The 18,402-nt window shown below is 46.1% G+C and overlaps 1 protein-coding gene across 11 annotated transcripts in view; it reads left to right on the top strand.

Annotated features, from left to right (window-relative positions):
• The window catches only part of LOC120537999 (voltage-dependent R-type calcium channel subunit alpha-1E), a 368,732-nt gene that overhangs the window by 176,146 nt on the left and 174,184 nt on the right, over positions 1 to 18,402 (top strand). For all 11 annotated transcript variants that reach the window (XM_039767331.1, XM_039767338.1, XM_039767337.1 and 8 more), the window contains exon 5: positions 10,259 to 10,398. In XM_039767331.1, the coding sequence (XP_039623265.1) occupies positions 10,259 to 10,398 (140 nt within the window). The remainder of the gene's footprint in view (positions 1 to 10,258; positions 10,399 to 18,402) is intronic.

The following is an 18,402-nucleotide window of genomic DNA, read 5'->3' as shown; positions in this document are numbered from 1 at the left end:
AAAACTAATATCTCTCTACAGTAATCCCTCGTTTATCGCGGGAGATAGGTTCCAAGGCCGGCCGAAATAACTGAATTTCCGTGAAGACGGGACACCATATTTATTTAATTATTTAACGTGTATTTGAGCGTTTTTAAACTGTTTACAACCCACCCTTTACTTTATTAATAACAGGGACCTACCTAACATTTCCTGGGGCACCTCTTCCACGCTTTCCGAAGTTGTATCCGTAGTAGTCGTAGGAACATTGTGATCGGCAGTTGCTGCCGCTGCTTCTCTTTCCAGTCGAAGAGCAGCTTGTAGGCGGTCATGACATCGTCGACCTTGTTGCAAAATTGGACCGATTGAACGGCGTTTAGGCGCAGCACCAGCCTTGGAAGAAGGAGCACGTTTGGGAGCCACTGCAGGGGGTGAAAATTGAAGCGAAGTTCAACACAAAGAAACCACAAAAAAATCACACACAGTACAGTGTAAAGTAAACCGCTCGGCGAGACAGCTTGAAGCGAAATGGCTGCGACAGAGAGACAAGGGGAGGTGCTGTGGGATCTGGGCATCAGTCAAAGCACCAATCACGGGCCCGATTAGAAAACGGGAAGCTGTGATTTGTCGTCTCCCTCCCATGCACCAATCGCAGCCCGTGTTACAACGCACTTAGTCACCGGACTTGTTTTGTTGTTCTTAGACTAGAAAATACTACTATTATATTTAAAAACCGTTGTGAATCCGCGAAAAGTGAACCGCGAAGTAGCGAGGGATTACTGTATTATAAAAAAATACTTTTTAAAAAACGCTTATATTAAGTTAAAAAGTGAACTAAAATGTAAAACGTACGTCTCTCTCATCCATTACTCGCTTTTGCTAAGATTTTAATGATTTGATGAAAAGCGCCCACACTTTTATTTTACGAGTGATGTATGAGAGACGTACGTTTTACTTTTTAGTACACTTTTTAACTTAATATAAGTGTGGTTTTTAAAAAGTATTGTTTTATATATGTATTATTTTCAACTTTTTAGTCTTGGGTTTGTTTTAGTCTAATTTTGTAATCCATATTTGAACACTCCCTTTAATATTTCTATCCGCTACCATCTATTGGTGAAATCTTGAGCTGTTCTTCATATGAAAATTTCATTTCTTAATTAACGTGGATGAATTGATCAATTCGTGAAACTGATTACTGATTCATGTATTGTCATCGCAAGTGAGTAAGTGTGCAAAATTTCAAGTCATTTGGGCAATAGGAAGAGGGTTAAATTACAAGATTACAAGATTTGTACCAGACAGCAAACCGGTGAGGTTAATATAAGTGTGGTAATAATAAAAAATAAAAAGAAACAAAACCTCAATATGGCGGCGACCATACAGGTGCATTGCAATTTAAGGTGATTAAATAATGAGCTTCATCAGAATCGATTCTAGACAAATCCAAATTCTTCGAGTCTCAGATCCTTATAATCCATATATAGGTGGACTAGCCATCCCCCGCGGCTTCGTCCGCGTATTAGTAAAACAGGACAGTGAGGAGGGTCCCGCCTGGCCCCCGCACTTCTGACGTCACTCTTCCCCGTCCCTCCGTCTCTGATCGGCGTGAATATCTCGCTCCTGTAAGCGAACTCTGATTCTTAGCTCAATGAGAGGAGTCACAAAAAATCAACCGGAATGTTCAAGCAAATTCTAGAAAAAAAAAAAAAAAGATCTAAATCCGTGAAGTAATTCTCTCGTTCACTAGCTAAACAGAGTTAAGGTTACGCCCTCAGGCAGACACGTGAGTGAGGAGGGCCCGCCCCCCGATGAGTCATTCTCTCTCGTATTCGTGCTAATAACTCGGCACCGCCAGCGAACTCTGATACTTAGCGCGATGAGAAAAATCGCAAAATCAATGAAATGTTCAAGCAAATTCTAGAAAAAAACCCAATCTAAATCCGTGAAGTAGTCCTCTCGTGAAAAGCGGACAGACATACAAACGGGTCTAAAAAACTATAAGGAATTTCGTGCTTGGACCACAAATTTTTTAAAAGCGTTTCTTCGTGAGCACCTATGGACCAACGGTAACCTACACTCCAAATTTCAAGTCCCAAGTCCTCAAGGTTAGGGAGATTTCGTGATGAGTGAGTCAGAGGTATTTGGCTTTGATAGACAGACAGATCGATCGATCGACCAGGACGGCACAGAAATTTACTCCTAACGTTTGAGCAAACTTCAAAGAAGGGGATGACTGTAAATATTGAATTCTGCATTGCTGAAAATCCCTAAAATGACTTCCAGGTACAAACAGGAGAAGTTATTGGAAGAGAAGAAAATGTTTTTTAAGGTAACAGATCTTGACACAGAGAAAGAAGAATAAAACTTGTTCAAAAGTGAGTAAGCGAATGGCTCGGCTCTTAAGTGATAAATTAAAAAAGCAAATTAAAATAATAATAAATAAACTGGCCAGCTCACTTTGCAGGATTAGGTGGCCCCACCCCCTAAGGCGCTACATACAAAAAGGAGATGCATAACAAATAATATTAACATATTAAAAAGATCAAACAAATCACAAACACGAAAAGGAAGAAATTCACAACCCTAACCCTGACTCGAGGCGAGGCGAGGCGTGACGATGACAATCACGGGAGGGATACCACATCGCTTAAACCTTTGGGTGAACTGACTTTTTGGTTAGCTTTCTCAGACTTTGCATTTCTGTTTTAGCTTCTAGTTTGCCTTCCTGCTTTGCGATTTCATCTCCCACTCCATTCTTTTGCCTTTTCTCCTGCTATTATTTCTCCAACGCTGGTAGAACAATCAGCAATTCCAACCATCAAAAACCCGCCCCCAGAGGATCGTTGACAACAGCCAGCTGAAAGTCGACTGCCACTTGTCAGTCTCCACATTCCCGTTTTTCTTGACTTCGGCCAGACCCGGCATTCCTCAGATGGGGGGCCTGCATCTTTGCAGATGGAGCACAGCCTGCGCTTCTGAGTCATGCGTCGCAAGAAAATCTCTGAAGTCTGCCAGACTGGGTGAGAAATGCCACAGTTCTGTGTGTCTCGTTAGTTTCTGGGCTGAGAGGAGAGCTGCTGGGAAGCACAACCCAGTAAGAGTAAACTGGGGCGGCGTAGTCGGCAGCACCTGTGGGGCTGACCTTTTGTGTTGAAGCTTATTACTAAGAGCACGGCGCCCAAATTTCCCCGTCCGCTGTTAAATTCGCTAGCCTGCAGCACTCCACTTATTCTGCCGTGCAGGGCAAGTCATCCTGATGCATCAATTACAAGTCATTAACATCTTTAAACTCTTTAGCAGGGCCACCGGTTATTTGTAATTCTCTAATTCTTCCACAACGGGGGAGTCTGAGGCAAATGTAAAAAATGAGAAACGCCGGTGCCGCTAATAATAACAAGGGGAGAGAGAAATTCATCATGCCAAGGCACAAGACAGCTCTTAATCTCATTATGGCTGGATGTCAGGGTCCATCGGAGTGCAGCGCTCCAAGTGAGTCTGACCACTCCAGATGACCCTTTGGGAACTGAAAGCCTCAGACAATACAGGATTCAAATCCACTTTGGATAAAAGAAAATAGACACGTGGAAGAGCTATCTGCCTACAGGGTGCCCAAGAAGACTGCCCGTACCGTGTCCCAATGATTTATTATCCCTACACGGGCACAGAAATGGAGCTGAAGTTCATGGCATTAGCAAAGGAAAGGGCTAGTTCTGCAGTGTCTGGAGATCTTCTAGAGATCTCTCGAAATCCAACACGGTGAAGCGGGAATGAACAACACGTAAATAAACATAAGGGGAGAAAGACTTGGACAGAATAGAGAACAGGAGTGTAAGTGCTGGGCCAAGAAGATATCCAGTCTGTCAATGTGATACTGGGGGGCACTGAGACTGTCCACCTCCGGCCATTTGTGACAGTGCAAAAGAGGGAAGACACACTTAGATAGATATGAAAGGCACTATATGATAGATAGATAGATAGATAGATGTAAGGCACTATATAACTGATAGATAGATAGATAGATAGATATGAAAGACACTTAATAATAGACTGATAGATAGATATGAAAGGCACTATATGATAGATAGACAGATAAATAGATATGAAAGACACTATATGATAGATAGATAGATAGATAGATGTGAAAGGCACTATATCAGGGGTGACCATACTTTTTCGGCTTGTGAGCTACTTTTAAAATGACCAGGCTGAAATAATCTACCTACATTAAAAAGCTCTCTCTATATATATATATATATACACACTGAGTATACTTTATACATAAAATATATGTTGTCGTACCTTACATAACTGAATAACCTTTATGGCCCTCCTCACTCACGTGTCTGCCTGAGGGCGTAACCTTAACTCTGTTTAGCTAGTGAACGAGAGAATTACTTCACGGATTTAGATCTTTTTTTTTTTTTTTCTATAACAATTCAATACATTTATGGTCACTACAGTATTTGGATTTAATAATCTTCATAAAAAGGCTGACTCACATGAATAAGTAAAGCCGAATAATGCAGTCAAGGAGCTTTTGAATTCAGCAGAGTGAAAAATGACGGCTGTCCGATTAACTGCGATTTTAGTTCCCTCTCCTTTCTCTTTCTCAGATCGCTTTTCGGAAGGAAGTCAGTTTCGTAGTTTTTATGAACAGTTCCAAAGTGCCTTTCCACATTTTCCTTCTTTGTAATAGCAATGATAGATTGACAGATCAGACAAACGTACTTCGATTGCGACATTGTGAGAGAAAAAAATCCTCTTCCAATTCCACATCCAGCCCATAAACAACATTTTTTTTTAAATCCCTTCTTTAGTCGATATAAATTGGAAGGCTAACTCGATCACTTAGATAGCCAGAGTTTTGCAGTAGCTCGCGCGTTTGATCGTGTGTGTGGGATGACCAGTGTGTTAGAAGAAAGGAGATCTCAGACTGGCCGCCCTGTATTTCAATCAAGTGGCAACCCCTAGCCCAAACACAAAAGGGAGTTTCTTAATGCACATAAATATTTATGAACAAAAAAAAAAAATTCAAAACAAAATCAAAAATAGATTTCTAAAGATGAGCCAAAAAAGACAAACCAAAGCAGCCAAAATGAGTCCGCAATCCCAAAAACAAATCCTTAAAACAAAAGCAGAACACCAGAGTGCAATATTCCTTGAGAGTGAAAAAGTCAAACACCATCTTTAATCATCTAATGAGGATGAAATGATGATGTGCAACTTCTTGGTGTTACGTCACAGAAATAAGAACGCATTATTACGCACAACATGGCCACCAGACTGGAGGGAACTACAAAATGGCGATTCTGCAAAAAACAAAGCAAAACATAAAATAACATTATAGAAATAAAAAAGCTATAAGAACTGGCACAAAAAATGGTACTAAAATAAGAACAGGACAGCAAAAACTACCTTCAAAATGACTGCTCGTGACCGGTGAATCTCCCTACCCGACGGTCTCCCTCCAAGCAACCCTGCTAATGCTATTTCTGGACTACATTTTCGCCCTGTCAGTAGTTAAAGATGAATATCGTTAAAATGTAGCAGGATGAAAGATGAAAAAAAATGGTAAAATTATTGCTCGAGTCAGCGCCTGCTGATTAAATGGGCTGAGTAATGACAGTCACTACGGCGGACCATTAGGAGCCCACTTAGTGACAGCGAGTCCCTGCGGCTTACTTAATTACACCGAAGGCACCGTGATCACTCCTCTCCTTCTGGAAATCTCCCCGGAGAATCTGCTTCAGGCCACCGTCTGTGAAGAGCTTTTTGAAAACAGAGGCTAATCCGTGTTGTTGTGAAGATGAAGATTATACTAATGACTCACACAGGTGGGAAAAGCTTAATATGGGGGGGTGTCCCATTTTCCCTGACTTCTTAATCTTCTATGTGTGGCTCCCAAATCTGTCTCAACTTTCGACCAACAGGCCTAGCAAGGGGTCACGAACACAATGGGAGTTGGGATTGGGTGGGAGTTCACTTCATGGCGCCATGATAATTGATCTTGATCGTTACCATTTGATTGTGGTCCATCTGGAGCAAAACACGTTCATCCCAGTGGACCTGTAAGTATGTAGACGTGCGCTTAGACACCTTCAGGCTTTATTTACACAATGTACCTCCAATACATTTGAAATCCTTTTAAAGTGAATCCATGCAGGAATACATTTTATAAAGAACAGGATTATTTGTTGAACGATCATCCAATCTGAGCTTCCCTTATCATTTCCTTGCCAACCAACCTACACGTTAAAACATTTTTATGTGTTTACTAATCTTATTGGGAAACTTGTGGGTTCAGAGGTTCCTTACTGCCACGTGCACAAAGTCCAGTCCAATTCTTTCCTGCATGTGCCAATCAACATACACCATGTGACTACTCTCCATCACCACAATTGGTGGGAAGAACTTCCTTATCTTGATACCTCAGTCTTCCTTACCTCAAAAATCTCAAAACACACTTGCTTTAAATACGTAAAACATAACCTGCAGGTCATTTATGAGGACGTGGCAAAGGACTGGGCAGAGCGAGATCTTTGAGTACAGCCAAAGGGGCGGGGTGAGATTTATAGGTGGCTGGGCGGAGTTAGATGCTGGTGAGGTGGCAGATTGGGTGGGGCGCGATATGTTTATAGGGTCCTTATTGTCCCGTGTACAGCTTCCAGTGAAATTCTGATTTGCATGTGCAAAAAACAGGCAACATGTCTCCATGATTAGAGAGTACAACCATCCAAAACAAGGGGGTCATGTAGGCTTTGAGGCAGAGGTTCATGTAGGCTTTGAGGTAGAGGGTCATATAGTCCCAATGGGCAGAGGGTCATGTAGGATTTGAGGTAGAGGGTCATATAGTCCCGATGGGCAGAGGATCATGTAGTTGGCAGACAGTGGCTGGATAAATTTCCAAGTCCCTGCCTGAGAAGAGGGTCATGTAGCCAGGGTGGGCACCATCAGGGTGGGTCATGTAATCCCGACAATCAGTAGGTCATGTAGGCTTTGAGGTACAGGGTCATGTAGGCTTTGAGGTAGAGGGTCATGTAGTCCCGATGGGCAAAGGGTCATGTAGTTCTGGTGGTCAGTGGGTCATGTAGTTGGCAGACAGTGGCTGGAAAAAATTCCAAGTCCCTGCCTGAGAAGAGGGTCATGTAGCCAGGGTGGGTTCCACTCCCAATACAAAATTACAATTCTAGATTCTCTTAAATACTTTTATGGGCTGTTGGCTGAAGTGGGAGAAAAAAAAGCTGGTGGAACCCCTTGTTGTTTTGGTTTCTTCATCCTCCTCCTACGTATTATGAAGAAAAGAGACCATAAAGACAGTTTAAGGGTTGGAGAACTGTCCCCATATACCATCGAAGAACCAAAGTAAGTTACTGTCTTGTACAGCACAGTCAACGTTCCAATATACATTCGACAAACGTGTTGGAAAAATAGCTGAATTTATGGTGAATGAACTGGAAATGGGTGCAGGGAGGAGAAGACGTGAACAAAGGGTGACAGAGGTGATGTCATCGAAGGGCACCCGGAGGTGAAGTCATCAAGGAGGGACGGTCAGAATTCACGTACCGAGATTCATTTGGTCTTTGGTTTCTCTGATGAAAAAAGGAGAGAAGCATTAGTATGCCATCTTAGATCCCTGTCCGGTGAGTTTTCGCGCTCTGTTGGTTCCTTCTGGCTGCCCCCTAATCGCACGTGGGTGTCAGTATATAGGGTGGTCCAGATCTAATTATGCAATTTTCATTACGTTATAACTTATTAAGTTTAATACATAGAAAATCACCCAAAAAATCCCGGACCATCGAGAAGTGTGCGAACTGACGACATGAAGAATCGTCTTCGTGCCGAACTGGTCCTGCCATAAATCAAAATCATCCAGACGATCTGCATCTGCATAATTAGATCTGGACCACCCTGTATAATTTTCTAGTTCCAATATTAATTTTCGAATTTCCTCCTTGACTTGTGGGTCAAATGGAGAACTTGCATTTTCTTCAGCCCGGAAGTACTTCGAGACTTCCGTCGTTGTGACTTTAGAGTACTTCCGGGCTACGTAGACCGTAAAAACCCCCAGATCCCCCTGCAGCGTCTCCTGGCGGCACCCATGGTACCCAGCAGGGCCGTGAAGCCGAACTCCCAGATCCGGGCCACCGCTATGCTGCAGGGAAGTTTCCATCCAGCGTGTCCCAAAGTCGCTGCCTTCCCCCATCCGTCCATCACAACATGTAGACTTCATAACACTCCAGGAGTTCTCATAAAAAGTTAATGAACCACATTGATTGTAGCAGTCTGTCTAACCATAAAAAAGTAACAACATGTGAACAGAACAGAGAAAAAACAGTTATGAAGATCTGGGGAGTCCACCCCATATATTATAAGCACCACCAATGATGTGCGGAGTCACGACAGACTGAATGGGAGAAGGAAGGATTGGGTTTTATAGGTGGAGGACAGGAAGGGGCGGGATCTCAGGTGGGCGTGAGGTCTGCAAGAGGGCGTGTTGTAGCAGCGGAAGTAGGCGGAGTCTTAGATGGGCTTTCCTTCTGGTGTTCTGTGGAAGAGGCAGAAAAGGCATTAGTACCGTTCATCAACGCCTGGCTCGGCGTCTTACTCCCAGTTAAGCCCTTAGACCGCCTCCCATGCACACGCGTGTGACAACGTAAATCTACAAAATAAGACTTGACTTGATTCTAGAGGTTCCAAACCTATAAAACCTTAACGTTTGCAACTCAATAAATAAGAAAACCAAAATGAAAAACCCGAAAAGAGAGTTGCACCCGTACAAGTGGAAACGCTGGGCCGCAACAGACTCGGTTTGCCTCTCAGGCTCCCTCGTTTCCATGTATCATTTTCGTTAACTTTTCTTGCTCAAACGACACAGAGAAAGACTTTACGATTAGGACCGAGAGAAAGGGAGGTGGTCCGATCTGTCGTGACGCCCGTAAATCAAAGTTCTTAATAATAAAGTTGAGCCTCAAAAAACCAGGATGATGGAAGGCTTGAGATCGCACGCGCCAACCTAAGAATCATCTTCGGGGGTCCCACACTGCCGGTGGATCACTGGGTACCTTGGCATAATAAAATGGCGTCACGGCACACAGTGAAAAAGCTCCAAACTATTCTAAACGAACGCAATGACTTTCCTGTAAATAAAAAAGATGCAAACATTGTCCAAAGGAAACTAAATAAAATGAAAAGAAAATGACAATCGAAAAATTGATGATGGAAACACTGGAAAAAAAGTGGTAAAGATTGTACAAATGAAATATACATTTTGCCTCTAAATCCTTTGAATTAGGGTGGCACGGTGGCGCAGTGGGTAGCGCTGCTGCCTCACAGTTAGGAGACCTCCCTGCGTGGAGTTTGCATGTCCTCCCCGTGTCTGCGTGGGTTTCCTCCCACAGTCCAAAGGTGCATTGATGATCCTAAATTGTCCCTAGTGTGTGCTTGGTGTTTGTGTGTGTGCCCTGTGGTGGACTGGCACCCTGCCTGGGGATTTGTCCTTGCCTTGCGCCCTGTGTTGGCTGGGATTGGCTCCAGCAAAGCCCCTGTGACCCTGTAGTTAGGATATAATGGGATGGACGGATGCTTTGAAGTTTGATCTGGAAGGGATGATAACAATAGAAATTCTGTTTCTTCATGGCATTGCGACGACTGAGACACGAGTCCCACTCAAACACAGGAAGCAGCTTTGATCACCCGACTAATTCCTCAAGCCTTTGGCCTTCGACAACTTACCTCAACAGCGCCACCTGTCTTTGTGCTGTAATAGACACACAGGACCCTGCGGCCAACGCCGTCTATTATAAAGTTGAAAATAGTGTTAAATACGCAAAACGAGTCTTCTTAGACTGGAGTCAAATTCTGACTGTCAAAGATGGTGGGACTAGATGAGTGGCCCCCGGAAGTGGCATCATCGGAGGAGAGCCGTCAGTCTTCCGCAGAGCGTACTGACACGGTGCCCACCCCCTGGAATGGTGGAGCCCTTGACCGGTCTCCCATGGACACACGTGACAGCGGCCAAAGCAAAATCTCAGCTGTGGTGTTTCAGCACTTTAAAGCTCTGCTCAAAGCCGTCAAATGTGTTTTTATAAATTCACGGGGAGTCCTGTTCCCATAACCTGGCATTCCCTACTGCTTGATTTCCACCTGGTAGGCTTTCCAGATTTTTGTCCACAGAGCCTGGAGTTTCACAGTCTTGTCTTAATCGTTTTTGACTTGGTACTCAATTGCTCTCTTCTTTGTCTCCCTCCCTCTTCCTCTCTTCATCCCTCTTATGCAGGAGAAAACGGAGCCTTATTTCATTGGAATCTTTTGCTTCGAAGCTGGAATCAAAGTAATCGCCCTGGGATTCGTGTTTCACAAAGGCTCGTACCTGCGCAATGGCTGGAACGTGATGGACTTCATTGTAGTCCTCAGCGGGTAAGTACATCGTGCAGTGGTGTGTGGGAACGTCAAGACTCGTTACGCCACCCACGGTATCCAGCAGGGCTGTGGAGCCAAACTCCATTTTCCATGATGCCCTGCGGGAATCCGGGGCACTTCCATGTTGCAGGGAGGACTCCATCTAGCGGCCTGGATGTATTGGACCGTGATAAGCTGCCGGCCATCTCTCACAAATATACTCGGCTCCGGCGTACTGGCAATTCCATTGGGAACCGACTATAGCTGGCTATGGCGGTTTAAGGGTTGATTCACGACGGCTAGAGCGGGATCATGGCCGATCCTGGATGGCCTCCCCAGCCCACTGCTCTGACGATTGCACTTAATTCATCCAACACTCTGATGCTCTGGTGATTGCGCGGGACCCCCGCCTCCCACCTTTCACACAGTGGCACTGAATTCCCAGAGGGGATGTGACGGTGAGGGTCCTGCTCCAAGCTCCATCTTCCAGATTCGTGAGAAGCTCGAACCCAACACCACCGGATGAACCGGCAGATGGGGACAAATCACACTCGGAGCAAGGGGATGGTGGAGAAGTGCAGAAGTGCTTTTATGTGAAATGAAAACGAATCCGCAACAGTGTCCATAGTGCAGTGCTTCAAACGGAATAAATAATCCCATTAAAAACAATGAAGCGGAGCTTAAAATGTCAATAAACGATTCCTTTAAAAATGAGGTGAAAATACTGCCAGCCGTCTTTAAAATCTTCAGTTCCCTCTTCAAACCGACACCTCTCCAGCTTTTCCTTCCTAGGCCTTGCAGCACGGAGAGACGAACACCAACAGGTGTAGACATTCCCGTTCCCACCGCTGCCAATCCGGGCTCCACCCGACGAGAAGACATCCCGGAGCGCAGCGATCACTCCTGCTCCGGGCTGCCCATCAGGAGTGACCCTCGGGCCTCCTCCTGAAGCACCATCCCTGTCCGCCTGCTTCTTCCTAAACTCCAACTCCTGCCGTTCCTTCTGTCCAGTAACCTCCGCTCGTTTTTCTTCTCTCGATCTCCTATGCTGGTGGCACGGTGGCGCAGTGGTTCGCTTCCCAGGTCCTCCCTGCGTAGAGTTTGCATGTTCTCCCCGTGTCTGCGTGGGTTTCCTCCCACAGTCCAAAGACATGCAGGTTAGGTGGATTGGTGATCCTAAATTGTCCCGTGTGTGCTTGGTGTGTGTGTGTGCCCTGTGGTGGGTTGGCGCCCTGCCCGGAGTTTGTTGGCTGGGTTTGGCTCCAGCAGACCCCTGTAGTTAGGATATAGCGGGTTGGATAATGGATGGATGAGTGGATCTCCTATGCCGGCCCGTACTTATACGGCACTGTGGGCGCAGCGGCTCCATCACACACACCGCAGGACCCTCGCATGCAGGTACAACTCGCCCCAATGACCTCATCGACTCCCCACGGTGCTCTCGTGCCCACGGAGACTGACCAACTAATTCCTCAAGCCTTCGACAACTTACCTCAACAGCGCCACCTGTCTTTGTGGACAATGAAAATGTTTTCTGGAACTTTGGGTAGCGGCTTTAAAATGGCTGCTGATGATTGAAAGAAGACAGACACGCCAATATCAGGATTCTGACGTTTATTCTGCAACAACGTCATGCAACTGCAAAAGCGTCATCCAGCTTTAGCCAGGATTCTGCTGTGCGCTACACGTGCATTCTATGGGTGTTACATTAATTAAAGCCCCCCTGTGCTACAACAGGCAAACAGGAACTATATACAAAAGATACAATGATTGCATTCACATTAAACAAAATTCACAATATATAAAACAGAACAATTTCAGTATTAAAAATAAATAGTTTTGAGAATGTTCACAAAAATATAAAACATAATAAACTAACTCAGCCACACTTGCTGCCAAGCCCGTCTATTCATAAAGCTGAAAACAGAAAATGAAAAGTGCGTGAAATACGCAAAACGAATCTTCTTAGACTGGAGTCCTATTCTGACTGTCAAAGATGGCGGTTCTTCTGGTCCTATGGCTGCCGGGTAAGGTGAGCGGACACCGGAAATGACGTCATCGGAGGAGAGCCGGTTGGCAGAGCGTAATGACACAGTGCCACCCCCGGAATGGTGGAGAATTACCATCACCTGGTCTCCCATGCACACACGTGACAGTGGCCAAAGCAAAATCTCAATGGTGGCGTTTTCTCTCTTATAAGCTCTGCTCAAAGTCATCGATCGTGGATTTTAGAAATTCACGGGGAGTCCTGTTCCAATAACCTGACATTCCCTACTGCTTGATTTCCACCTGGTAGGCTTTCCAGATTTTTGTCCACAAGGCCGAATGGAATTGTTTTACAAACTGGTCATTTATTCAGAGCCATGGACCCCCTCTACCACAGGAGACCACCCCCGGCATGTCAAAATGAGGGTCATGTCACCACAAAGGTTGGGAAACACTGAGTTAGGGATCATTTAGAGCAGGGGGTCTGATGATTATGGGATTTAGGATTTGATTTGTGTGAACAAATTGTTAAGTTATGATTGGCGACACGCATCCATCGTAATCCACTGGCTTGATGAAGAAACCTTCACCTCGGGATTCAAACCTGACCATCCTTGTTGTAACCCCCTGTAGTGTAACACTTGGGTGTTGATATGAGCTGGGACCCCAAGTAATGGAAAAACCACCAAAAACGTATAGTAGAAGTTTTAACTACCAACCATTTCAGGAGTTGATCTGTAGGACCTTAACGTAGTGATGAAGTCAAAAGAGACAACGTGGATTGTAATCGCATGGATAGTTCGAGATGGAACTGCCACACAGACCACACCGAGTGGGACAATAGCTCATAAAACACGTGCGGAGACAAGCGTACACAGTTGGTGGGCAGATCTTTCCATCTAGGATGGGTCACTGTGGAATAAAAGGTGGCAAATTAATTTCATTGGATGCTTAAGAGAAGGTTGAAATAATAGACAGATAGATAGATAGATAGATGTGAAAGGCACTATATAATAGATAGATAGATAGATAGATGTGAAAGGCACTATATAATAGACAGATAGATAGATAGATAGATAAATAGATAGATAGATAGATGTGAAAGGCACTATATAACAGATAGATAGATAGATGTGAAAGGCACTATATAATAGATAGATAGATAGATAGATAGATAGATGTGAAAGGCACTATATAATAAATAGATAGATAGATGTGAAAGGCACTATATAATAGATAGATAGATAGATAGATAGAATGAAAGGCACTATATAATAGATAGATAGATAGAAAAGATTCCCCTGCAGGTTTAAATGTCTTTTAATAATATGCCAACTGCATATATAGAGCTTGTGGATGCTTTCCTCTCCAGAGCTTGGAGGGCTCCAGTAAATTCTAAGATCCAGCAAGTCCAGTAAGCTAGATGGGCCTCAGCAAGTTCTTATATGACCCAAGACAGAGTCAGAGTGACGACAGGAGCCTTTAAAACACACAACCATGGAAGCCCTGACCCAGGTAACAAGAGACACCTGACACAAAGAAAACCTGGCGCATCACAATCAGAAATGGCTTCTGATCTGAGCGGACCCCAAGGGCAGTCCACTGCTATGTAACTGCTTGGCATTTTCAAGGCTTATGGCCACGTGTTTAACATGCGGACCACTGTACTGATGACTGACCAATTGTTAATTTGTGACTCACTGGTTCATACTTCTGCATCCCAACTCCAGATCCCATACCGGCCCACGTGCTGTCTGTATGGATCTTGCACGTTCTTTTTCTGTGCCCTGTTACACACACGTGCAATTAGGAGGGAGCTGAGTGGACCAAGTAAAGGTAATTACCTGCCAGGCCAGGGGGTGGCAGGGCGCACTAAACCTTCCTCTGTTATCTCTGCAGGCCAAACACGGGAAAACCTGCCTGTTGCAGCATCAATGACATACGCCGGCACACCAAAACCGGAAGTGGCGTCAGTCTGGGTGCCAGAAACTAGAAATGACGTCAGTCTGGGCGCTGGAAACAGAAGTGATGTCGTTGATGCTGAAACAGGCAGATTTTCCCGTGTTTGGCCTGTGGAGATAACAAGGGTAGGTTTAGTGCACCCTGCCACCTCCTGGCCTGGCAGGTAATTTACCTTTACTTGGTCACCTCAGCTCCCTCCTAATCGCACATGTGTGACATGTCCACATGTAAACCATGACTAAAGTGACACGCAGTGACATCCTTTCCAGGTTTGATACAACCTAATAATGAAAAGATTGGCCGTGGAAGTGGAAGATAAATGAGCAATTGCCGGAATCAAGTCATTTCTAATAATGTCCGCTGTTAAAGGACCTTTAGATAGATAGACAGATAGATACTTTATTAATCCCAAAGGGGAAATTCATTTATAACGTTACATCTCATTCGTTCACTACTTGTGTGAGTGGGTCCCATGATGGACTGGCAACCCATCTAGGGTTCCTGCCAACACCCCTGGGATTTGTGGAATCAACAGGGTCATGTGACCTCACTAGGACCTTCGTCATCATGGAGGATGGTTCACAGATACTAGATTAGGGTTCTGCCAGTGGTAGGGGTGAGTCAGAGTGCAGACTGGAAGATCCAGCTGGCACAGTTCAAATGCAAAGGCAAAGGAGTGGACCACCAACAAGCAGCAGCTCTACTTGCCATGTCTGACCACAGTAGGTGGGTGTCTGTCCTACCTTGCTACAGGTACCAAAAGTGAGAGCCGACAGCAAATAACACATCCATGGGTGGCAGGCTGTCATCGCAGGGGTGAACCAGCTTGGGGGGCACGGTGAGCCAATTAGCACGTGCGCTGCTGGTATGACAAGCTGGCTGGCATCTGCTCAGGCTTCACAGGGCATTTGGCAACCTCTATCCACAGGTGCCTCCTAGTGGTCAAATGGAGAAGATGTCATCACACTCTGTAGTTCCCCACTTTTACAACACCCCGAGGACATGGCACAGTGCCCCCCTCTGGTTCTGGGTCTGCTGTCTCCTCCTCTTGTGGTTCGGGGCAGAAAACCATTTTAATAAAAAAGAGAGAAAGCAAATGGAGGGAGGACGTTAGAAAGGCAGAGCTGGCGTGTGCCCACTCCTCTATTGGCATTGCAAGCAGCACCTCAGTGTCATAAAATATGAATTAGCACGCAGCAAAACAGAAAAGGCCCTGCGGTTCATAGAGAATTTTACATGATCTGCCGAGTGCATTATTTATAATTCTCTGCTCACAGACGAGGCTGAGGGCCGTGAGGTTCGTTCCTGCTGTGTTTGTGCAGATAAGCCCCCCACCCCAGCGTCGGAGAAGAGCTGCGGCAAGATGGCCGGCCAGCTGTACCCCCGGCACAAGCTGCCATAGAGCCCAATGAGGATGTGCTTATGTGTCTGAGGGCGCAGAAGTATGGCAGTGAGCCATGCTGGGTGCACAGTCAGCTACGGACGTGTGTGTGTGGGTGTGTGTGGGGTAGTTGGGGTACAGGGCACTACGTCACTGTGTGCCAGCACTGCTCTGCCTTACTTTACATGCACATGATGTTATGCACTAAAGCAAGGAGTGTGTGTGTGTGTGTGTTTAGCTGTGTGTGTTTAGCTGTGTGTGTGTGTGTGTGTGTGTGTGTGTGTGTGTGTGTGTGTGTGTGTGTGTGATGGGGTGTTCTTGAGTGTCTCGCTCAGCTCTGTCCTCTGTGGCTCTCTACCTGAAATGGAGGCTGAAGTTCAACGTTAGTGCCACCTGCTCAGCTTCTCCGGTCCGACTGGTGGTGTTCTTGTGTCAATGGTGAAGTATGAAAATCTGAGTGGTCCCCATGGGTCCAGGACCCACTCATTAATCCTTTGGGACCCCCCAAAAAGTATGAGAATCAAAATTTGAAAGGGGGGGGGTTTGTCCCTGAAAATAAATTTTAAAAGCATATTATGGGGGTTGCATCATTTAGTGCCCAGCACAGGTGTAGTCTGGGGGGCAAGCGTGTCACAAACCGGGTGGAGCTTAGTGCTTGAGTGGCAGGTGATTGGGCAGAGCTGGATGTCTGACTTAACAGCAGGGTGGGATGGATTGGACACTTGAGTGGAAGAAGGCTGGGCGGGGCAAGATGCTTGAGTGGCAGGAGGCTGGGCGGGGCTAGATGGTTCAGTGAAAGCAGGGTGGCCTGAACTAAATACTTGAGTCGCAGAAGGACTGAACTGGACTAGATGCTTGAGTGGCATCAGGGTGGGCTAAACGCAATGCTTATGGAGCTGACAGTTGGGTGAGGAATCACTGCTTCAGTGACGGGACGGGATCAGTTTTTGCTTGGCAAGTGGTTGGGCGGGGCTAGATGCTTGAGTGGCAGGAGGCTGGTTGGGGATACTGGGTGAGTATCAATGCCTGAGTGGCAAGTGGGGCTAAATAATTGAGTACTGGAGCTGGGTGGACTTAGATACTTGAGCAGCAATAGTCTTGGTGGGGCCAAATGATCAAGTGACAGCAGGGTGGGCTGGACTAGATGCTTGAGGGGCCGGAGGTTGTGTTGGGATCAGTGCTTCAGTGACAGGAGACTGGGTGGGTATCAGCCAATGGAAGGAGGCTGGGCGGGGCTAATGATTGAATGGTGTGGCTGGGTGGAGTTAGATACTTGAGTGTCCAGAGATGGGGCGGGGCTACTTGCTTGAGTGACAGGAGGTGGAGTGGAGCTAAATGCTTCAGTGGCATCATACTGGGCTGGACTGGATGCTTGAGTGAAAGCAGCTCTTCTGGCAAGGCAAAGCAGTGTGTCCTTTGAGAGGCCTTGTGAGGACCTTTAGCAGAAAATTATAAATAGGAGCCCCGTGCAGCCGTTTTGGTGCTTGCTATGGTCTCGCCATACTGTCATGTTGCCAGCGTGCACATAGAAAGGGGAACAGTGCCAGGCCACCTGAGTCTTGTTACCTGTTCTCAGTAGGCTCCATTTCACGTTGTCTAATAACCAATACCAGTATCAGGCTGAGCGGTTATTCAGTGTGTGCCTTAGTCCTTCCACCCTGCTGCCCGCCACATTGTGTTCAAACTCAGATTCAGAGGGTCCTTTCATTTTGGCCTGCTTTACCCTCAACATGACCCGACCGTGACTAACCAGAGCCGCAGTGTCGGTCTGTGGCAGGTGGGTGGCGCAGCCAGTTGGTTCTTGTTATGCCAGTGCTAAAGTGCTTCTTCAGAGTGATGCCACTTAGAAGTACAAGGTGGTATGACTTTTGCTTGCAGATTGCACCCTGATGAGTGATCTGCTTATAGCTGGCGTATCCTAACTGCCACGGTGCCACACTAGAGATTTCAGTGTTCAGGCAACAGTGCAGGACTAGCAGGACCCCTGATTGCCATGTAATTTACACCTGGAGTGTAACCATTTGTGATTGAGTGTTTATGCATGTGGCTGTGCCCATGATGGTCTCATTCTCTATGCTCTCTGATGTAGTGAGGGTGCCTGTGCCCGTATGCCTTCTTGTACTCGAGTGTCTACTGGAGTGTGGGTGGGCTGTGTCTGTGCATACTTAGTTTGGACCATAGGGGCATCTTATACCTAGCTTGCAGTGGCTCAGAACTTGTGCCACTGTAAAAGCTGGCACAGACTCACAGAACAACTCTGGAGGAAGCCAGGTGGCACCAAGACAAGTCCAGGGTGGCTTTCCTTCAAACATCTGTTCTGTCGAGATGGCCTGGCCTGGTGGCTCCCTAAGATGCCCCTCTATTCTGGTGTCCAGGATCACCATGTGTGTCGTGGCCTGAAGGGGGCGCTTCAGCCCCCCAAACCCGACACAGACAGACACAGGCAAAAGCTTTGCACAAGTGTTTGTATTCTGTGGGAAACGCTTCCCAACAAGCACAGTACAAAGCGCCAAGAACAAAGCACACAGCACTATTCTTCTTTTGTTTCTTTGTCTTTCTTTTGTTCCTCTCTGCCTTCACTCCTCCCAGCAAGCTGCGGCAGCGGGCTTCCTCTATGTGACACCTGGGAGTACTTCCAATGGCCCATTAGGGTGGTCCGGAGGCACTTCCGGCTGAGGTGGGAGCTTGACAAA

The sequence above is a fragment of the Polypterus senegalus genome, chromosome 10 (genome assembly GCF_016835505.1).
Source record: "Polypterus senegalus isolate Bchr_013 chromosome 10, ASM1683550v1, whole genome shotgun sequence".
NCBI lineage: Eukaryota > Metazoa > Chordata > Cladistia > Polypteriformes > Polypteridae > Polypterus > Polypterus senegalus.
Note: the sequence above shows the minus strand (reverse complement) of the source record. Positions and strands in the feature narration are given on the sequence as shown.